Source organism: Diceros bicornis, chromosome 34 (assembly GCF_020826845.1).
Source record: "Diceros bicornis minor isolate mBicDic1 chromosome 34, mDicBic1.mat.cur, whole genome shotgun sequence".
Lineage (NCBI taxonomy): Eukaryota > Metazoa > Chordata > Mammalia > Perissodactyla > Rhinocerotidae > Diceros > Diceros bicornis.
In genome coordinates, this window is record NC_080773.1 from 12,682,298 (window position 1) to 12,703,886 (window position 21,589).

General features: G+C 57.1%; 1 protein-coding gene across 1 annotated transcript in view; it reads left to right on the forward strand.

Moving 5' to 3' along the window:
* The window catches only part of RYR1 (ryanodine receptor 1), a 110,169-nt gene that overhangs the window by 39,234 nt on the left and 49,346 nt on the right, over positions 1–21,589 (forward strand). Inside the window, exons 38-66 of the mRNA XM_058531057.1 lie at positions 243–389; positions 2,131–2,404; positions 3,065–3,179; positions 3,263–3,395; positions 3,802–3,896; positions 5,157–5,292; positions 5,527–5,713; positions 5,795–5,903; positions 6,263–6,383; positions 6,484–6,653; positions 8,218–8,438; positions 8,527–8,617; positions 9,873–10,013; positions 10,417–10,580; positions 10,693–10,771; positions 11,042–11,131; positions 11,579–11,719; positions 12,079–12,153; positions 12,250–12,325; positions 12,531–12,654; positions 14,145–14,260; positions 15,757–15,824; positions 15,922–16,043; positions 16,517–16,566; positions 17,394–17,454; positions 17,560–17,798; positions 19,801–19,882; positions 20,392–20,522; positions 20,761–21,093. Of these exons, the coding sequence (XP_058387040.1) occupies positions 243–389; positions 2,131–2,404; positions 3,065–3,179; positions 3,263–3,395; positions 3,802–3,896; positions 5,157–5,292; positions 5,527–5,713; positions 5,795–5,903; positions 6,263–6,383; positions 6,484–6,653; positions 8,218–8,438; positions 8,527–8,617; positions 9,873–10,013; positions 10,417–10,580; positions 10,693–10,771; positions 11,042–11,131; positions 11,579–11,719; positions 12,079–12,153; positions 12,250–12,325; positions 12,531–12,654; positions 14,145–14,260; positions 15,757–15,824; positions 15,922–16,043; positions 16,517–16,566; positions 17,394–17,454; positions 17,560–17,798; positions 19,801–19,882; positions 20,392–20,522; positions 20,761–21,093 (3,891 nt within the window). The remainder of the gene's footprint in view (positions 1–242; positions 390–2,130; positions 2,405–3,064; positions 3,180–3,262; positions 3,396–3,801; positions 3,897–5,156; positions 5,293–5,526; positions 5,714–5,794; positions 5,904–6,262; positions 6,384–6,483; positions 6,654–8,217; positions 8,439–8,526; positions 8,618–9,872; positions 10,014–10,416; positions 10,581–10,692; positions 10,772–11,041; positions 11,132–11,578; positions 11,720–12,078; positions 12,154–12,249; positions 12,326–12,530; positions 12,655–14,144; positions 14,261–15,756; positions 15,825–15,921; positions 16,044–16,516; positions 16,567–17,393; positions 17,455–17,559; positions 17,799–19,800; positions 19,883–20,391; positions 20,523–20,760; positions 21,094–21,589) is intronic.

The window sequence follows — 21,589 nt, forward strand, 5'->3', positions numbered from 1 at the left end:
ATGTGGTTTCCTTTAGTTCTTTGAACATGTTTATAGTAGATGATTTAAAAGACAAATGCTTCAAAGAACGAATAAAGGAACAAACATATGAACATATAAAGAAATAAATGAAAACCCCCATGAATGCACACATGAATGAGAGATGAATGAATAAACAGATGAATGAATGAAGAAGTGAATAATTGAGCAGACAAATAAGCAAACGGATGAATGACACTCCCTCCCTTCTCGACCACCTCCAGGAATTCAGCTGGAGGGGGAGGAGGAGGAACCAGAGGAAGAGGCCACCCTGGGCAGCCGCCTGATGAGCCTGTTGGAGAAAGTGCGGCTGGTGAAGAAGAAGAAGGAGAAATCTGAGGAGGAGGGGCCTGCAGAGGAGAGCAAACCCCGTGAGGACTGGGACCACCAGGAGGGGGCTGGGGGGGATGGGCAGCCCTGTGCTTGGGGAACATCTGGGTCCAAGACAGGTCATGAGGAGTAGTGCAAGGGAGGGGTAGATGGATATTAATGAGAGAGGAGGCGTGCTGGAGGTGTGGCCCAAATGTGGGGGCTGCACAGTATGTGTGTTGGACCAGGGTGGCATGTGGTCCTCCAGAGCATCCAACCTTGGGATAGTGGCACCTCCTGCACCACCGTGGTTTTCAGGTCCTCGTGGCTTTTCTTTGTTTTTCTTTTCTTTCTTGGTGAAACAATGACCATGCTGAGGGATTAGAAAACCAGTCGTAATCAATGTTGGTCCAATGGGTCATTGTGCAAACTATATATTAGCCCCATCTGACAAGGACAGAGTCTCTGACTTTGGTACAGGGTTTATTCTACAACATTCAGGAAACTTTTATTGGGCCAACTCTAGGCCAGGCACTGTTGGCAGGGCTGGAGAATACAGTAGGGGAAGAAATGCCCCTGCCCTCAGGGAGTTTAGATATTACAACAGATATAAGTACACGTATACCATAATGTCAGGTGGCCATGGGTGCTAAGAAGAAAAATGAAACTGAGTGAGAGGAGAGGGAGAGGAACAAAGATAGGGAGGTTGGGCTGGGGGAGTGAGGTTTACAAAGATCTGGGGAAGGATGATTGGTACAGAGGGAACAGCCCATGCAAAGGCCCTGAGGCAGGGACACGCTTGGTGTGTTTAGAGGCCAGTGTGGCTGGAGAAGAGTGAGCAAGGGGCAGGAGATGAGGTCAGAGGTGACAGGGCCAGATTGTATGGGGCCGCTGGAAGGAAGGTAGGATTAACATGTTGCAGGTCATGAATTGAATTCACACCATCAATCAGTGCTAGTGCATGGAGGTTTCTCCTAACCCTGAGACATGGGACATGTGTCTTCTCTCCCAGAAATCCTGGGAAGGAAAAGGGTTGGGAGAGAAAGAGAGACAGAGAGATAAATGGATGTTGGACATAGGAGAGGTTAGTCCCAGGGAGGTCATCAGGGAAAATAAAACAGGTTTGTTTGTTTGTTTTTTTTGAGGAAGATTGGCCCTGAGCTCACATCTGTTGCCGATATTCCTCTTTTTCTTTTTTCTTCCCAAAGCCCCAATACATAGTTGTATGTCCTAGTTGTAGATCCTTCTAGTTCTTCTGTGTGGGATGCCGCCTCAGCATGGCTTGATGAGCGGTGAGTAGGTCCGCGCCCGGGATCCAAACCAGCGAACCCCGGGCCACCGAAGCAGAATGCACGGACTTAACCACTACACCACCGGGCCAACCCCCAAGTTGTTTTGACATCATTTTCAAATGATACCAAAGTCCTCCCAGTTTTTCTTTGTGTCTGTTGTCTCTCTTGGTGAAATATTGGTAGTATTTTTACAGAACAAATGGAATCGAGACTTGAATTTTCAAAGGTGCACGGTGAACTGCTTATAATAGTGCTCTGCTGTTTTGAGTGATACAATTCCTTCTTCCTCTTGAAACTTGCGGGGGGCCCTAGGGAATGGGTATTAGGGTGAAGAGAACAGAGGCTCTTAGGGCAACAGGCGAAAATCTGCCAGGATCTGCCCACTCCTGGCAGGTGGAGGGTGGGGGCGGTTAGTAACCGAGGAGCCTTCTGGAAAGGGGGCCCCTTCCGCATTACTCTGGCTCAAGGCCCTGGCCAGGCAGAGTGTCCCGACCCCCGTGTCCCCTTCCAGAGTCACTGCAGGAGCTGGTGTCCCACACGGTGGTGCGCTGGGCCCAAGAGGACTTCGTGCAGAGCCCCGAGCTGGTGCGGGCCATGTTCAGCCTCCTGCACCGGCAGTACGACGGCCTCGGGGAGCTGCTCCGGGCCCTGCCCCGGGCCTACACCATCTCGCCGTCGTCCATGGAGGACACCATGAGCCTGCTCGAGTGCCTCGGCCAGATCCGCTCGCTGCTCATCGTGCAGATGGGCCCGCAGGAGGAGAACCTGATGATCCAGAGCATCGGGTGGGCGCCACCCCTCCCCTGACTCTGCGTGTGCCCGGGGAGGAGCGGGAGACTTCCCCGCTCCAGCTTGCCCCCCTGGGTCGTGTCCCCTCCCCTTACCTCTCCATCCACCCCCACAGTGACGGCTCCTACTCACCTGCCACTTTGGCACAAAGTTTACCCTCTTTGAGCTTCAGTTCCCTCATCTCTAAAATGGCGAGAGCATCGTCTCCCTCGTGGAGTCATGGTGTGGCTTAGGGAGCTCATGCAGCAGTAGTAATAATAATAATGATATTATTAATGCTATTGAGCACCCACTCAGTGTCAAGTGTGCCTCCTTCATTCACCCAGCAATCACTGAGCACCTACTGTGTGCTAGGTCCTTTCGAGGCACTTACAATGGGCAACAGGACGGAGGTCTCCTCCCTAGGGGAGCCCACCTTGGATCCAGGCCTTGGTTTGCTCATCTGTGAAGTAGGGGCGATTACAATCCCTCTCCGCACAGAGTGGACATAGAATGGACGAGTTCAGATCTGTCAGGGCGGCCGGGCTGGGCACAGAGTAGGAGCTCACTAAATGTTAACTGGCATCACGTGGTGGCGACAGCGCCCCCAAGGGGCTGGGCTCTCCCTGTGGTTGGGCCCCGCCCGGCCCCTGGTGACCGACGCGCTCTGTCTGCAGGAACATCATGAACAACAAGGTCTTCTACCAACACCCAAACCTGATGCGGGCGCTGGGCATGCACGAGACGGTCATGGAGGTCATGGTGAACGTCCTCGGGGGTGGCGAGTCCAAGGTAGGGGGCCTGCGTGGGCCGGGGGTTCCGGGGAGGGGCCACAGAGGGCAGCGCTGACCACCGGCCCACCCTGCCTGCCCCAGGAGATCCGCTTCCCCAAGATGGTGACGAGCTGCTGCCGCTTCCTCTGCTACTTCTGCCGCATCAGCCGGCAGAACCAGCGCTCCATGTTCGACCACCTGAGCTACCTGCTGGAGAACAGCGGCATCGGCCTAGGTGAGAACTCTCAAGCCCAGGGCTGCCCCCCAGAGCCCACTCCTCATGGTCCATCCAGGCCCACCCCATTCTCCACTGGCTCAGTCACTCATTCAGTCATTCAACAAACACTAGCTCTCAACCCACCCTGGATCTGGGCCTGTAATGGGCGGTGCTGGGGACACCCAGACAGCCCTGGGCCTGGCCCTAGTGAAGCTTATAGTGCAGTGGGAAAGAGACCCATCCCAGACAGTGACAGCTCGGAGTGGTCATCCTGGGATGGGAAAGCACAGGCCAGAGGAGGCACCTGACCCAGGCGGGAAAAGGGGTGGTCAGGGAGGGCTTCCTGGAGGAGGTGAGATAAGCAGGAATGAGACAGGCTGCTGCTCACCTCCAAAGAGCATTCTCATGCCCTCTCCCCCCACAGGCATGCAGGGCTCCACGCCCCTGGACGTGGCCGCCGCCTCCGTCATTGACAATAACGAGCTGGCCCTGGCACTGCAGGAGCAGGACCTGGAGAAGGTGTGGAGGGAGGAGGCCTGGCTGCTCCCTGGCCCCTTGGGGTGCCTGGTGACTTGGGACCCACTCTGAGGGGCGATTCTGGATGGTCCAGGACCCAGTCAGAAGGGGAACACTTTGCTGGGCGAGAACAGGACTCAGTCACTCATTCATGAGGCTGGGCGCAAATCCACACTCCCCCCTCCTCAGCCCCGTGGCCTTGGGGGGCTACTTGGCCCTCTGTGCCCCCTGTTTCTGTGGGTAGTGGGGAAGGGCCTGGGTGCTGGAGTTCAGTGACTTAGGTTAACAAACTCTGCTCCCTTGCTGTGTGGCCTTGGACAAGTGACTTAAATTCTCCAGGCCTCCGTCTCCTCGTCTGGAGAATGAATATCATAATAGAAACCACTTCACAGAGTTGTTCTGAGGATTAAATGAGTTAATCCATGGAAGTGTTTATAAAACAGTAAGCACTTAATAACAGCTAGCCACTGTTATATTATTATTTATTTAACAAATATGTATCGAGCACTTACATGCATCAGGATCTGTCCAAGGCCGTAAGGGCGTGACAGTGACTGGGACAGTCAAACAGCCTTGTCCTTGTGAAGCTGACCTTCTAGTTGGGAAATGGGTGATAAACAAGATGAATAAGTAAAATATACAGGGTATTAGCTGGTGACAAGTGTTAAGGAGGGAAAAACTGAGCAGGGGAGAGAAATATCGTGTCAGCGGGGTGTCAGAGTGTAGACAAGAATGGTTAGAGAAAGCCTCATCGAGAAAGTGACCTATATGGACATCTGGGGAAGAGCATTCCAGGCCCGTAACAACCAGTGCAAAGGCCCTGAGGCAGGAATGAACTTCATGAGTTTGAGGAACAGCCAAGTGCGGTTGGAGCAGAGGGAGCTAGGGGTGAGTGGTGGGAGGCGAGGGCAGGGACGTGACAGGGGCAGATTGTGTGGAGAGTCTTATGGGCTCCAGTGAGGGCTTCGGCTTTGACCCTAAGTGAGATGGCGCCACGGAAGGGTTCTGAGAAGGGGAGGGACGTGACCTGACCCTAGTGTTCGCAGGCGCACTCTGACTGTGTGTGGGGGACGGACTGGAGGGGAGGGCAGGGAGCCCAGGGAGGAGGCCGCTGCGATGGTCCAACTGGACAGTGAGAGTTATTGTTTGCCGAGGGATGGAGAGATGAATCGGATTGCGGAGCTCCAGGGATGGGCAGGGAGCTGAGCCTTGGGGAGGAAGGTGGTGTGGGTCTGGCCCTGGCTGAGCCCCCTCTGCCCCCAGGTGGTGTCCTACCTGGCAGGCTGTGGCCTCCAAAGCTGCCCCATGCTCCTGGCCAAAGGGTACCCGGACATCGGCTGGAACCCCTGCGGCGGTGAGCGCTACCTGGACTTCCTGCGCTTCGCTGTCTTCGTCAACGGTGAGGCAGGGGGTGGTGGCGGCAGGGCGGGAGGCGGGGGGCACTGGTCAAAGCTCCCCTGGGGGTGAGGTCCACAGCCTGGCCTGGGCCGGGATCCCTCCCAGTGGGCACGGGGCAGGGTCCAGAGGCCAACAGGGGCCTGGCGTTAAGCCGTGAGGTGCTGGGTCCTGGGCTGCCTGGGGACGGTCCCTGGGCAGTGGCTCACGGGGCCTCCTGACCCCGCGCGCCGGCCAGGTGAGAGCGTGGAGGAGAACGCCAACGTGGTGGTGCGGCTGCTCATTCGGAAGCCCGAGTGTTTCGGGCCGGCCCTGCGAGGGGAGGGCGGCTCGGGGCTGCTGGCCACCATCGAAGAGGCCATCCGCATCTCCGAGGACCCCGCGCGGGACGGCCCGGGCGTCCGCAGGGACCGGCGGCGCGAGCAGTGAGTCTCCGCCCCTCCTCCACAGAACAGCCCGCCCTCCCGGGCGTGCTGCCTCCCCCACACCACCGCCTTCCCCTGCAGCTTCGGCGAGGAGCCCCCCGAGGAAAACCGGGTGCACCTGGGACACGCCATCATGTCCTTCTACGCTGCCTTGATCGACCTGCTCGGACGCTGTGCGCCGGAGATGCATGTGAGAGCCCGAGGGCCGGGGCCGGGAGGGGCGTGCATGGCAACCTTGGACCTCTTCATTCAGACATAACAGCACTGATTGAGCTCCCTCTACGGGGGCTGGCCCTAGGCTAGGCAATCCTGGGGACACACCACTGACCAAGAGAGCCCAGGCCCCGCTCTCACGGAGCTCCCAGTCCTGGAGGAGACCAGGCAATGAGAGCTGGGGTGGGCAGGGCTGCCGTGGAGAAGCACAGGCCGAGAGGGCAGCTGGGAATTCTAGAGTTAGCCCTCCCACCCCAGGAGGCCTGCTCTACCTGCCAGTGTGTGAGGAAGCGATGGATGGAGTAATGACCAAATGTGCCTGCACCCCCCCTCCAGCTCATCCAAGCTGGCAAAGGCGAAGCCCTGCGGATCCGCGCCATCCTGCGCTCCCTCGTGCCCCTGGACGACCTCGTGGGCATCATCAGCCTCCCACTGCAGATCCCCACCCTGGGCAAAGGTGCGGAGGATGGGGCGGGACTCAGCAAGGGAGTGGTGCCAGGGAGGGAGCGGATGGGGCTGAAGGGCATCCCTGACCCCCTTGCCCTCCTCGCCCACAGATGGCGCTCTGGTGCAGCCCAAGATGTCAGCATCCTTCGTGCCGGACCACAAGGCGTCCATGGTGCTCTTCCTGGACCGCGTGTACGGCATCGAGAACCAGGACTTCTTGTTGCACGTACTGGACGTGGGGTTCCTGCCCGACATGCGGGCGGCCGCCTCGCTGGACACGGTGAGCAGCCTGGCCACCCTCCCTGTCCAGGGTGGGATGTGAGATGGGTGATGGGACTAGCAGCAGCACGTTTGTTTGTTCTGAAATTTTGTATATATCATAATCCTCCTTCCCCATCATCAAGACAGAAAACAAAAACCAAGAAAAACTCTGAGTTCTGGGAAAGGGTGGGTGGAAATCTCCAACATCTCGGGTTATAAGAAATAATCATTCTTACTGATGGCTCAGCACATGGAGACATGCAGACCTGTGCACAACAACAGTCATAGTAACAGAAGGTGACAAGGCCAAGTAAGATGAGGACTGAGAACTGGCCGATGGTTTGGCCTCACAGAGGTCACTGGTGACCTTGACAAGCAGTGTCAAGGTGGGGAAAGCCTTACTGAGAGCCTGGGAGGTGAGGTCTTGGACAGCCAGTGTCAACAGTTCTTTACACAAGTTGGTGACAGAGGAGGCAGAGGGATGGTGATATGCTGGAGGGGAAACTTGGTCAAGAGAAGGCTCTTCTGAAAATGGGAGAAATAACTGTGGACCGTTAACTGGCAAAGGGAACCCTGGAGCTTGGCTCTGTAACTGCCAGTTCATCAGAAATCCAGGGGGCAGAGGAACAAGTTAACGGACACCACCGGGAAGCGACCAGCCAAAGCCAAAACCTAGAAAATTCCACTGGACGAATGACCCAGTTTCTCTAGCAAATAAATAGCATGAAAAAAGGGGGGGAAAAGGGACAGTTACAGATGAAAAGAACTAAGAGAGCCATCAGCCAAATACAGTCTGTGTCAGGGGCCAGCCCACTGGCGCAGCGGTTAAGTGCGCGCGCTCTGCTTCGGTGGCCTGGAGTTCGCAGGTTTGGATCCCGGGCGTGCACCAACGCACTGTTTGTCAAGCCATGCTGTGGCGGCGTCCCATATAAAGTAGAGGAAGATGGGCACGGATGTTAGCTCAGGGCCAGTCTTCCTCAGCAAAAAAAGAGGAGGATTGGCAACAGATGTTAGCTCAGGGCTGATCTTCCTCACACACACACACAAATAAATAAATAAAATAAAATAAAATAAATACAGTCTGTGGACCTTCCTGAGACCCTGATCCAGACAATCCCAGCTAAATGCAAAGCAATTTTTGAGACAATTGGAGAAAGCTGATCATGAATAGTGAGAGATTGTTCTGTTAGGTGTGACAATGACAGCGTGGAATGTTAAATAGAAGCTCTTGTCTGAATGGAGACACATATTTATGTATATATGGGTAAAATGGTATATGGCTGGGGGTTGCATGAAAATATTACAGGAAAAAAGGTGAAGGTTAGAGAGGAAATAAACACGCAGAAGGTGGATGTCTGCCCAACAGTCCAGTCTGGGTGATGAGGGTTCATTAACTGGCCTCTCGACTTTTACCTGTGTTTGAAAATTTGCATAGTCCAGAGTCATAAGGGGAGTAGAGACTGGGAGGAGCAGGTTTAGGGGAAGATCAGAAGCTGGGTCGTTTGCCCAGAGTTGTCCTGGGCGGGTGCCAGGGCAGCCCCAGGAGCGCACAGCGGGCCTGATGTCCCCACTCTGCGCCGCAGGCCACTTTCAGCACCACGGAGATGGCGCTGGCGCTGAACCGCTACCTGTGCCTGGCCGTGCTGCCGCTCATCACCAAGTGCGCGCCGCTCTTCGCGGGAACGGAGCACCGCGCCATCATGGTGGACTCCATGCTTCACACGGTGTACCGCCTGTCCCGCGGCCGCTCGCTCACCAAGGCGCAGCGCGACGTCATCGAGGACTGCCTCATGTCGCTCTGCAGGTGGGGCGGGACCCCAGGGCGTGGCGGGCCGCGGGGTGGGGCGGGCCTCGAGGTGAGGTCCCCCCGCGCCCGGTGCTTGTCCCCGCAGGTACATCCGCCCGTCCATGCTGCAGCACCTGCTGCGGCGCCTCGTGTTCGACGTGCCCATCCTTAACGAGTTCGCCAAGATGCCGCTCAAGGTGAGGGCGAGCCCTCTTTAGCGTGCTTATTTGCATGCCCCACCCACCCGCTACCTCTGCCCTCGGACATTTATCTCACACCACCCAGGCCAATTAACCTGCCCATGTGAGGGCAGCCGCCCGGTAGAAACCTCTTTGGCATTCTCATTTGCATACTAGGATTCCCAGGACATTCACTTTGCATCATTGGTGTCTCTAACATTCCCTAATTAGCGTTTAATTTGCCTAAAAGTGAGCCAGCCCCCGCCTCAATTAGCATATATTTGCATGGGGCACACTACTTTTCCTAATTAGCTTGCTTATTCGCATGCTCAGACCACCAGCCTTCCACTATTCAAATGAGTGCATTTATTTGAATAAACAGTACCACAGCTATTCTGAATATTTGCACACTGTCTCTCCTACATTTTTTCATTTGCATGCTAGTTTGCCTAAGGAGATACCCCCAACTCGGATAGCTTGACTATTTTGCATAACACATCTAAATCAGTCCCTACTTCAGATTTGCATATTGGATGGTGGAGGCCCATTTACCATATATTTGCTTCCCAATTACCATATATTTGCATGGGGTGCTGTCTATGTTTCTGTTTGCCATGGTAATTCACATAAGCACAGATCACTCCATCCATATGCTTATTTGCACACGACCCTTACCCATGGATTAATATTAGCATGCTTATTTGTGTAAAGCAACACCAGGCAAATCCAGGTCTGGTTTAACCCCCATCTTGACTCTAAATTAGAATGCCAGGGGCCAGCCCTGTGGCTTAGCGGTTAAGTGCGTGCGCTCCACTACCTGCGGCCTGGGTTCGGATCCCGGGCACGTGCCGACACACTGTTTCTCCCGCCATGCTGAGGCTGCGTCCCACATACAGCAACTAGAAGGATGTGCAACTATGACATACAACTATCTACTGGGGCTTTGGGGAAAAAAGAAAGGAGGAGGATTGGCAATAGATGTTAGCTCAGAGCCAGTCTTCCTCAGCAAAAAGAGGAGGATTAGCATGGATGTTAGCTCAGGGCTAATATTCCTCACAAAAAAAAAAAAAGAATGCCAAATCTGCATAATAAAGTGACCAGGACCATTCCCCAATAAGCATAGTATTTACCCTTATTAGCATATCATTTGCATAACCCACACCTCCTTCATAATTTAAAAGCACTGGCACCCCTGGGCCTCCCTGGACCTTCATTTGCCTGCCACCTGCTTATGCCCCCCTCATTTGTGTGTCTCCCTCTTGCTCCCACCCAGCTCCTCACCAACCACTATGAGCGTTGTTGGAAGTACTACTGTCTCCCCACGGGCTGGGCCAACTTCGGGGTCACGTCGGAGGAAGAGCTGCACCTCACGCGTAAACTGTTCTGGGGCATCTTTGACTCGCTGGCCCATAAGGTCTGGGCACACAGGGGCCCTGAAAGGAGCCTGTTGGGAGGGTTTTGGGCCCAAAGTTGGGGATCCAGAATGAAATCCCCAAATTTGGAGGTTCAGGGAGGGAGGCAGTTCTGCAGATGTGGATCTAGGAGAATCTATGAGTGGGGTCTCCAGTTTGGGTGTTATGGAAGAGGGGAGGGCCTCCTAGTTTGGGGACTTGGAGAGGGGTGATATAGGGGTGGTTTGAGGGTCCAGGTGAGTCTGAGGTTTGAGTTTTAGGCAAAGGGACCATACTTTGTGTTTGAGGGCTCAAGGAAGAGGGTTGATGATTGGAGGAGTGAGTGTGAGGTCCTGGGGCTCCAAGATTTGAAGGCTCAGCCAGGCCTGCAGTGACCTCCCCCCCCCCCAACACCGGCATCCTCAGAAGTATGACCAAGAGCTGTACCGCATGGCTATGCCTTGTCTGTGCGCCATCGCAGGGGCCCTGCCCCCTGACTATGTGGACGCCTCGTACTCATCCAAGGCCGAGAAAAAAGCCACAGTGGACGCTGAAGGCAACTTTGATCCTCGGCCTGTGGAGACCCTCAAGTGAGGCCTGGGGCAGGAGAGGGGTGGGGCCTGGGGCCTGGGAGAAGGAGGTGGTCTCAGAGGTGGGAGGAGGGGCCCGCCCCAGCATCTGCTGACCCTGTCCCCCCAATAGCGTGATCATCCCGGAGAAGCTGGACTCCTTCATCAACAAGTTCGCAGAGTACACACATGAGAAGTGGGCCTTCGACAAGGTTGGCCTCAGGGTCCTCCCTCCTCAGGAACCCCCACCCCTGCCAGCCTCCCTCAAGACCCCAGCTTTCCCCAAACCCAGGTCTTCCTTGAGGCCCCCAGATTTCCCCAAGACCCCTAACTCTTCCTGGGACCCACAGCCTCCTCTGGATCCCTCAGCCCCTTCCAGGGTTCCCGCTCTGTGTCCCCCAGGCTGCTGTCTACCCCTCATCCTGCCCCCACCCCCAGCCCCATAGTGGCACTGCCTCCACCTGAACCCTCTCCACCTCCAGATCCAGAACAACTGGTCCTATGGGGAGAACATAGACGAGGAACTGAAGACCCACCCCATGCTGAGGCCCTACAAGACCTTCTCAGAGAAGGTGACCAAGCCTTGGGGCCCAATGTTGGGGGTCCAGAATGAAACCTCAGAATTTGGGGGTTCAGGGAGGAGTGAGTCTGCTTCACGGGCTTGGATCTAGCTCGATCTGCAGGTTGAGGCTCTCCGTCCCTCAAACTTGGCTGCCTCCTTTAGATCCCAGACTCCTAGTGTCCTTCTCTTAGAGTCAGAGAGACTGGGTTTGCTTCCTTGACTGTACAACGTAAATTCTCATGTGTAAGATGGGATAATGAGAGTTTGTTTGGGAGGCTCTGTTACAGAGCAGGTAGGAGGCCTGGGATCGAATCCGAGCTGGACCACTTCCTAGCCACGTGGTCGGGGCTTTCCCCTTCTTGGGACACTGCAGGCCAGTGAGGCTGAGCCAGGGGCTCCTACCTCCACCTCCCTCTCACCCCATTCCGCCAATTCTGCTCCCTCCTGTCCACCCCAGGATAAAGAGATTTACCGCTGGCCCATCAAGGAGTCCTTGAAGGCCATGATCGCCTGGGAATGGACGATAGAGAAGGCCAGGGAGGGCGAGGAGGAGAAGACGGAGAAGAAAAAAACGCGGAAGATATCCCAAAGTGCCCAGGTGGAGGCGGGGCCGCGGCAGAGGGCGGGGTCATGAGAGGGTGGTGAGCGGCTAGAGTAAGGGGCGGGGCCAGGAGAGGGTGAGGCCAGGCAGGGGGTGGGTCGAGAGGGGAGAAGGGCCAGGGGAGGGAGGCAGGGTCAGGGGAAGGGGGCAGGGCAGGAGGGCTGAGAGATCTGGGAAAGGAGAGGGCATGGTCTGAAGAACTGCAAACGGCAGAGGAGAGGAGAGGGTGGCTTAGAGACAGGGCCTTAAGGGGGGAGCAACAGAGCAGGGGTCTAGGGTCAGGTTGGGGGCAGATTGGGTGGGGCCTGGGCTTCCTGCTAGCCCATCAAGCCCCCATCTCCGTCTTGTCCTCCCAGACCTACGATCCGCGAGAAGGCTACAACCCGCAGCCCCCCGACCTCAGCGGAGTTACCCTGTCCCGGGAGCTGCAGGTGAGAACCCTGATCCTTTATTTGGGGGCATGGAGATGTCTGTTGGGGTGGAGAGGGTCCTCTGAATCTGGGCCTTGACTCTGCATCCACGCCCAGGCCATGGCAGAACAACTGGCAGAAAATTACCACAACACGTGGGGGCGGAAGAAGAAGCAGGAGCTGGAGGCTAAGGGTGAGGCACCCATCCGACCCTGCATAGACCCCCCTTCCCCGCAGTCCCCTCGTCTTAGGCTCTGGCGTCACAGGGCATAGAGATAAGTTACGCTTCTCTCTGTCTTTATTACTATAATTATGCACGCCTCAACTGCAGGAACCACTTCAGTGAGAGTGGCCTGGGTCCCCCCAAGCCTCCTGATATCTGGTCTTTGCCACTCCAGGTGGTGGGACCCACCCCCTGCTGGTGCCCTACGACACACTCACGGCCAAGGAGAAGGCACGAGATCGAGAGAAGGCCCAGGAGCTGCTGAAGTTCCTGCAGATGAATGGCTATGCAGTCACCAGGCAAGTGGGCTGGGAGCAGGACCTGGGAGCAGCGGGCAATGTGGGTGGAACCTGCAGGACAAAAGCTGGGAGAAGAGAGAAGCCCAGCCGGAGTAGCAGAGGTGGGGCCAGAGAGGAAGAGGCTGAGGGGTGGGGCCTGGGGGGGAGGGGCAGATGGGGAGGAGCTGAAGGTGGGGCCTGGAGAGCGGGGGCGGGGCCAGAGAGGGGAGGAGCTAAGAGAGGTGGGCCCTGGAGAGCGGGGGCGGGGCCAGAGAGGGGAGGAGGCTAATAGGGTGGGGCCTGGAGAGCAGGGGCGTGGCCAGAGAGGGGAAGAGGCTAAGAGGAGTGGGCCCTGGAGAGCAAGGGTGGGGCCTGGAGCACAGGGGCGGGGCCAGAGAGGGGACGAGGCTAAGAGGGGTGGGCCCTGGAGAGCGGGGGCGGGGCCAGAGAGGGGAGGAGCTAAGAGGGGTGGGGCCTGCAGAGCAGGGGCAGGGCCAGAGAGGGGAGGAGGCTAATAGGGTGGGGCCTGGAGAGCAGGGGCGGGGCCAGAGAGGGGAGGAGGCAAAGAGGGGTGGGGCCTGCAAAGCAGGGGCGGGGCCATAGAGGGGAAGAGGCTAAGAGGAGTGGTGCCTGGAGAGTGGGGGTGGGGGGGCCAGAGAGGGGAGGAGCTAAGAGAGGTGGGGCCTGGAGAGCAGGGGTGGGGCCAGAGAGGGGAAGAGCTAAGAGGGTGGGCCCTGCAGAGCAGGGGCGGGGCCAGAGAGGGGAGGCAGCAAAGAGGGGTGGGGCCTGCAAAGCAGAGGCGAGGCCATAGAGGGGAAGAGGCTAAGAGGAGTGGTGCCTGGAGAGCAGGGGTGGGGCCAGAGAGGGCAGGAGGCTAAGAGGGCTGGGGCCTGGAGAATGGAGATGGGGCCAAAGAGAGGAAGAGTCTAAGAGGGGTGGGGCCTGGAGATCAGGCAGGGGCCAGAGAGAGGAGGAGCTAAGAGGGGTGGGCCTTGGAGAGCAGGGGTGGGGCCAGAGAGGGGAGGGGGCTAAGAGGGTGGGGCCTGGAGAGCAGGGGCGGGGCCAGAGAGGGGAGGAGCTAAGAGAAGTGGTGCCTGGAGGGCATGGGATGGGCCAGAGGGGGCAGGAGGCAAAGAGGGGTGGGGCCAGAGAGGGGAGGAGCTAAGAGGGGTGGGGCCTGGAGAGTGGGGGTGGGGCCAAAGAGGGGAAGAGGCTAAGAGTGGGGCCTGGAGAGCAGGGAAGGGGCCTGAGAGAGGAGGAGCTAAGAGGGGTGGGGCCTGGGAGCAGGGGCGGGGCCAGAGAGGGCAGGAGGCTAAGAGGGCTGGGGCCTGGAGAGAGGGCAGGAGGCTAAGTCGGGTGGGACCAGGGAGGAGCAGGGAAGTCGAGGGGGCCTGGGTTGAGGCAGAAGCCTGCAGAGTCAGGGTCTGGGGAGCAGAGGTGGAACTGGAGAGGAGTGGGAACCAGGGCAGGCGTGCGTCTGGGCTGAGCCCTCCCTCTGCCTGTCCACGCAGAGGCCTTAAGGACATGGAGCTGGACACGTCTTCCATTGAGAAACGCTTCGCCTTCGGCTTCCTGCAGCAGTTGCTGCGCTGGATGGACATTTCCCAAGAGTTTATCGCCCACCTGGGTATGGAGAAGTCCCTCCCCTGTGCCCGCCGTCCCTGCGGTTGCACCCAGGGACCCGGTCATGCATTTCTCCTTCCTCCCCTCTTCTAATTAGTGTGCCAGACACTGTCCTAGGTGTTGAGAATACAGCAGTGAACGAGACAAAGACAGGACTGCAACTTAGAGTCCTGTGGTGGATTCAGACAATTAATGTCAGAAATAACGCAATCATTTCGCGTGTTAGAAGATGGTTAGTGTTATGAGAAGAATACACTACACTAGGGCCAGCTGAGGAGGATTGGGAGTGTGGGGCAGTGGAGCAGGTGAAAATTTAAATAGAATATTCTGGAAGACTTTGAAGGAGCTGGGGGGGAGCCGTGTGGACATCTGCGGAGTATTCCAGGCAGAAGGACAGTGCAAAGGCTGTGAGAGGTCGCGGGTATGAGCATTAGGAGGCCGTGTGGCTGCAGCAGAGTGACTGAGGGAGAGTGAGAGGAAATGGGGTCAGGTGACGGGGCAGATCGTGTAGGGCTTGCAGGCTATGGTGAGGACTGTGGGTTTTGCTCTGAGTGAGATGGTGCCCCGGGAGGGTTCTGAGCAGGAGAGGGCCTTGTCTGACTCGGTGTTCACAGGCTCCTTCTGGCTGCCTGTGGGAACAGACTGGGGGCAGGAGGAGAAGAGGGTGGGAAACGGGCAGATTCCGGATCTAGTTTGAAGGGCTGAAGCTGCTGGAGATGCCCCACAGATGCCTCTTATGTAGCACTAAGAGTCCTGGCTTGGGCCCTATTGTCCCTTCCAGCTTCCCTCAGAGAGCCCCAGCATCCCCCTCAAGAGCCCCTCAGGAACCCCCAAATTCCCTTCAGGTGAGTGGTGGAGCAGGATTCACCCTCATACATCTCCCCTCAGATCCCACGTGCTGAACCTCCGTGCTGCACACCTCCTGGCAATTCCCCCTTCTCTGAACCTCAGTTTCCTCATCTGTAAAATGGGGGACCAACTATAGAGACCTCCAAGTTGGGGGGAGATTGTGCAAGGACGTCATTTCTCACAGTGCCACGGACATAGCAAGTGTTTAGTAATTGGGGCCAGTATTATTATTTTAATAGTATTAATTATTACTATCACCATTATTATTATTATGTTTGAAATTGATTTCCATTTTAAAATTATCTATATTGACTTCTTGTTTCATTTGGCCCATTCATTCATTAATTTATTTCAGATTTACTCAGTGCAAGTTCAGGAAGAAAAAGGCTTGTGATAGGTCAGGAGGAGGATGTTCCAAGGCTTAGCCCCTCTCGGTTTGTCCTTGTCCCCATTTTCAGCCTCAGGAAGGGTTTGATCAAGGAGTTAGAGGATCAGATGGAAGGTAGGGGAGAGAGGTTTATCTCAAAGCCAACTGAGGTAACTTCACACCAAGAATCTACCCTGCATCATTTCCTAACTCTGCCCCATCAGAACACCCTGAGTTCCCCAGCCTTGAACCCACCATGACCCCTCTTTGCCCTCCCCCACCAGAGGCTGTGGTCAGCAGTGGACGAGTGGAAAAGTCCCCGCACGAACAGGAGATAAAATTCTTTGCCAAGGTGAGAGGTGGGCTCAGAAGCTGGACGGGCTAAGGACGGGGGGGCTCTCCCCACCTTTTACCTAGTCCCCTTCATCTCTCCCTCCCCGCCCCCCCAGATCCTGCTCCCTTTGATCAACCAGTACTTCACCAACCACTGCCTCTATTTCCTGTCCACGCCGGCCAAAGTGCTGGGCAGTGGCGGCCACGCCTCCAACAAGGAGAAGGAAATGATCACCAGGTGGGCCGCCCTGTGACCTCTGACCCAGCCCCCTGACCTCACAGTATTGCAATCCTGGACCTGTTCCTCCCAACCTTGAACCTCAGGGGCTCTGTCCAGGTGCTGGGCCCTGAGCACTCTCCCTGCAGAAGTGATTCAAGGGCTAGGGTGACTGACCATCGTGGTGTGCCTGGGACTGAGGGGTTTCCTAGGCAACCGGGGACCAACTGGTCCTCCTTCAGAAAGGCGGGTCAGCCTCCCCACCCGCCAGCATCCCACTTCCTGCCTGTGACTTTCAAGCTTGCTCATCTCTGCCCCTCCCCACCCCTCCTGTCTCCATTTTCTTCTCCATCATCCGACCTCCCCCTGGCCCTGTCTTCTGTCCCTCTCTCCCTGTCTTCCCTGGCCTTGCCTCTAAGTGTCACCGCTGTCCTTGTCTCCTTGGTGTCCTCACTCCGTTTCCCCTGTCCTCCTGTCCCTCTCTCTTTCTTCAGCCTCTTCTGCAAGCTCGCCGCCCTTGTCCGTCACCGGGTCTCTCTCTTTGGTAAGTGGCTCTGCTCCCCGAGCCTTTCTCCCCCATCCTCCCTCTCCTCCTCTCATCACCAACCCCACCCTGGGGAAATATGGCCCAGTTCATGCCTCAACTTGAGAACCTTCACTGTGTTCTTCCTCTGGTCCTGGGCATGGACTGGGTAGTCCTGGGGACAGGGCAGTGACTGGGACAGCCCTGGGCCCTGCCCTCATGGAGCTCCCAGGCCAGTGGGGGAGACAGACTCATCACCAGGCAGTGACAGCCTGAGGGGTCAGGGCTGGGATGGGGGCGCATAGGCAGAGGGGTCAGGGCCAGGATGGGGGGCGCAGGCAGAGGGGTCAGGGCCGGGATGGGGGGCACAGGCAGAGGGGTCAGGGCTGGGATGGGGGGCGCAGGCAGACGGGACAGGGCCAGGATGGGGGGCGCAGGCAGAGGGGTCAGGGCCGGGATGGGTGGGATGGCGGTGGGATGGGGGGGCACAGGCAGAGGGGTCAGGGCCTGGATGGGGGGCACAGGCAGAGGGATCAGGGTGGGATAGGGGGGCACAGGCAGAGGGAATAGGGCCTGGATGGGGTGCACAGGCAGAGGGGTCAGGGCCTGGATGGGGGGCACAGGCAGAGGGGTCAGGGTGGGATGGGGGGGCACAGGCAGAGGGAACAGGGCCTGGATGGGGGGCGCAGGCAGAGGAGTCAGGGCTGGGATGGGGGAGGGATGGGGTCTATGGGAGTCCAGGTAGGGGTGGGGTGGGTTGGGGTGGGGGGAGATCGGGTGGGGGGGATGTGGAGGGAGGTGCTGTGCTCGTAGCCCTTCCTTCACCCTGGCCCGTCTTCCTCTCCCAGGGACAGATGCTCCAGCTGTGGTCAACTGTCTTCACATCCTGGCCCGCTCCCTGGATGCCAGGTAGGGCCGTGGGTCATGGTGCCCACCCCCAGCCCCATTCTCCCAGACTCTCCGAAACCTAGAATCTCAGATTCTAGAACCGGGGTGCCCCCGCTTCCCTCCCAGGACGGTGATGAAGTCAGGCCCTGAGATCGTGAAGGCTGGCCTCCGCTCCTTCTTCGAGAGCGCCTCGGAGGACATCGAGAAGATGGTGGAGAACCTGCGCCTGGGCAAGGTGTCGCAGGCGCGCACGCAGGTGAAGGGCGTGGGCCAGAACCTCACCTACACCACCGTGGCCCTGCTGCCCGTCCTCACCACGCTCTTCCAGCACATCGCCCAGCACCAGTTCGGAGACGATGTGATCCGTAAGGGCTCCTGACCCCGAGGGCAGGGGTCGGGGGTCAGTTCAGCCAACACCACCCACCCCGTGCGCCTGATAGAATCCCCGGGTGTTTGAGTGTGTATTTATAGCTGTAAGCAAAGCGTGCTTTCAGGAAATTGGCAGGTAACGGAATGAGTTAATTACAGGTTCAGCAGCTCTAACAAAAGCCCCTAATGACTGTAGCTTAAACAAGATAGAATGTATTTCTTTCTCATGTAACGATCTACTTGTAAGTGGATCATGATGTCAGCATCCCTGGTTCCCTCCACCTTGTTGCTCTGCCATCTCTGAACTGTTGCCTTTGTCCATATGATGGATCCGTATCCATATCCATAAGATAGCGCACTGATACTTCCTCATTCTGGCCAGTAGGAGAGGGGAAAAAGCAAAGAGGAGGGCACCTCAGTTCTTTTAAAGGAACGATCTAGAAGTGGTCCGCATCACTTCTGCCTACATCCATCCTAGTGTCCAGACCTTGGCACATGGCCACCTGTTGCTGCAAGGGATCCTGGGAGAGTAGTCTTTATTCTAGGAGGTCATGGGTTGAGCTAAATATTGGAGGTCTGTGACTAGGAGGACGAGCAGTTATTGGGAGTCAGTTGGCAGCATCTGCAGTGTTTATCTTACCAAATGGCACCCAGAGTATGTGACCCAGCCCGGGGTGTGTGGCACAGCACACACAGGGTGTAACATACTGTTGTTAGTGAGACACAGGCAAGATGGAACACCGGGTGAGGTGGCATGACATCTTGTGTACAGGTGCTCAAAAGAGCCTTAGAAGATGTGGCCTGGACCATGGTGGGCCGAGGGAAGGACAGGAGGGGCTGGTGGGAGAGACGCTGAGGAGGCCGAGGAGATGAGCTGTGGACGGGAGGCGTCCAGAGTGAAGCCCAAGACCCTGGCCTGGGGACCTGGGGACACTGGGGCCTGCAGGAGACAGACTAGAAGAAGTAACATGTTTGGGGGAGATGCCCAGGTTGTGAGGGGCCCAGGGGATGCCTGGGGGAGGCGTCCAGGATAGGCTGTAGGGCTGATGGGCTGTGGGGACCAAGGGAGAGTGAAGCCATGTCTCAGCTCTCTGTTTATTTGAAATTAGAACCTATTGATAAAAGCAAGAAAAGTAGTTCTCCCCCACTCCAACATTTTATTTCGAAAATTTAAAAACATACAGAAAAGTCAAAAAAAAAAAGAATTGTTAGCGCTGTGCCCCATTTGCTTTCCTTTCACTTTATGGGGAAAGTATCTACAAACTTTTTTGCTGAACTTTTGAATGTGAGTTGCACACTCAGTGACATCCATCCCTGAACAGTCAGCCTGCATCCACTGGGATAAGAACCTTCTCGTATGGAACCACAACATCAGTATCACACCTAGCCTGACTATACTTAAATTTCCCTGTTACCCTCCAAATGTCTTTGAGTTTTTCAAAACAATTCAGAATCCAGTGAAGTTTCTCCACTGCGTTTGGTTGTTAGGTCTCTGTTGTCTCTTTTCAATCTAGAACAGCCTCTCTGCCCACTTTCTGCCCTCATGACATTAGTGAAATTGATGAGGTTCTTCACCTGGCCTTCTAGGGGGTATGTGGATCACCTAAAATCGTAGTCAGGATTGGATTTTTGCTTGCTTTCTTCTGGAGAGAGCGTCCATCACTCTCATCAAAGAGATCCACGAGTCCTCTCCAAGGAAAGAACAACAGCTAGCCTTTATGCAGTGCCTGCTGTATACCCTGTTCCAACTGCTTTCCAAGTAGTAACTCATTTAATCCTCACAACCACCCCATGAGGAAAATACTATAATTATCCCCATTTTACAGATAGGGAAACTGAGGCCAAGAGAGAGATGGTCCTTGCTCAAGTCACAAAACTAGTAAACGGCAGGCTGGCCCTACAGCCCCTGCTCTTACCCTCTATTGGAGACGAGGGAGGGGTGGGGGACGACGCGTGTGGCAGGCGCATCCCCGACCCTCGCCTCCCTCCCTCCCTCAGTGGATGACGTCCAGGTCTCTTGCTACCGAACGCTGTGCAGTATCTACTCTCTGGGAACCACCAGGAACCCTTACGTGGAAAAGTAAGGCGGGCGAGCCCTGGTTGGGGACTGGGGTGGGTACTGTAAGGGCTCAGGGAGGGGAGAGCGCAGGAGAAGATAGGGGAGTGAAAAGCGGGGGAGACGGTCAGGCTACAGCCACAGACATGCGCACTGTGGCAGCTGCAGTTCCCCAAAGCGGCCACGTGAGGGCGCTCAGGGGGGGAAGGCCAGAGAAGGAAGTGGAGGCCACCAGCTGGGGCCAGGTGGGCAGGCACTTGCGGGCCAGGGTTCCAGGTTGCGTGGTCCACAGGAGCCACGGCACGCTGGGGGCTCTGGGGAGGGCCCCTGGCAGTGCCCACATGGGCTCTCCTGAGCCAGCATCACTGGTGGAGCAAGGGGGCAGTCGGGAAACCCCAGAAAAACGCCACATTGATGCCCACCAGTGCCCGGCGCTGCTCTGAAGGGCTCTGGGGACAGGCACTTCTGTGGAGGAAGCGCTGGGACCCAGGACCAGGCAGAGGGGCGTGGGAGCTAAGAAGCCCCTCTTCCAGGCTGCGGCCAGCCCTGGGGGAGTGCCTGGCCCGCCTGGCAGCAGCCATGCCGGTGGCGTTCCTGGAGCCTCAGCTGAACGAGTACAACGCCTGCTCCGTGTACACCACCAAGTCCCCCCGGGAGCGGGCCAGTAAGTTGTGTGGGGCTGGGGCAGCTGTCAGGGTGGCGTCCCACCCCGCACAGGCCCAGGGGAGAGCCCACTTTGGGGGCAGTGTGGCCCAGTCTGGGCTCTGAGGGCCAGAGGATTCCCCAGGTTGGGGGCGCTCCAGATTGGGAAGTCCCAGAGTTTGTGGGGGCCCTGGTTTGTGGTGTGGACGCTGAGGTCTGGGGCGATGGGCTGGCCTGCCCTGACCCCCCCTGCACCCCAGTCCTGGGGCTCCCCAACAGCGTGGAGGAGATGTGTCCTGACATCCCGGTGCTGGAGCGGCTCATGGCGGACATCGGGGGGCTGGCCGAGTCGGGCGCCCGCTACACAGAGATGCCGCACGTCATCGAGATCACGCTGCCCATGCTGTGTAGCTACCTGCCCCGCTGGTGGGAGCGTGGGCCCGAGGCACCCCCGCCCGCCCTGCCCGCCGGGGCCCCCCCGCCCTGCACAGCCGTCACCTCTGACCACCTCAACTCCCTGCTGGGGAACATTCTGCGGATCATCGTCAACAACCTGGGCATCGACGAGGCCACGTGGATGAAGCGGCTCGCTGGTGGGTCTGGGGCGCCTGGCTCTTGAGGGCTGGGGCCAGTGTCCTGGGCCTCGGGTCCCTCGATCTGATGGTCTGAGAGGGAGATCCCAGGGTCCATGGTCTTCTGGGAGTTGAGAGGAGTCAGAGTCTAGGTTTTCTCAGGGTCAGAAGGTCAGGGGTCACTGCAAGGGGTCAGAATCTCAGGGTCATAGGGTCTGAGGTGGATGGATGGGTCCTGGGAGCCCTCCAGACTGGATTCTGAATTTCTGGAGCCTGGAGAGGGTTAGGCCAGGGGTTAGGAGCTGGGTCAGAAGCCTGAGTTCTTTATATAAAGCGTCAGAGGACCAGGTCAAGTGTCAGGGTCCCTGATATGGTCAGCTATGGTTCTAGGTCACTAAATGAGTCTTTAAAGAGTTGGGATTCCTGGTTCAGAAGTTCCGTGTCAGGAATCGGGTTTTGGATCGTGGTCAAGCTAGAGATAGGAGCTGAGGTCAGAGGTCAGGGGCTGGGGTAAGAA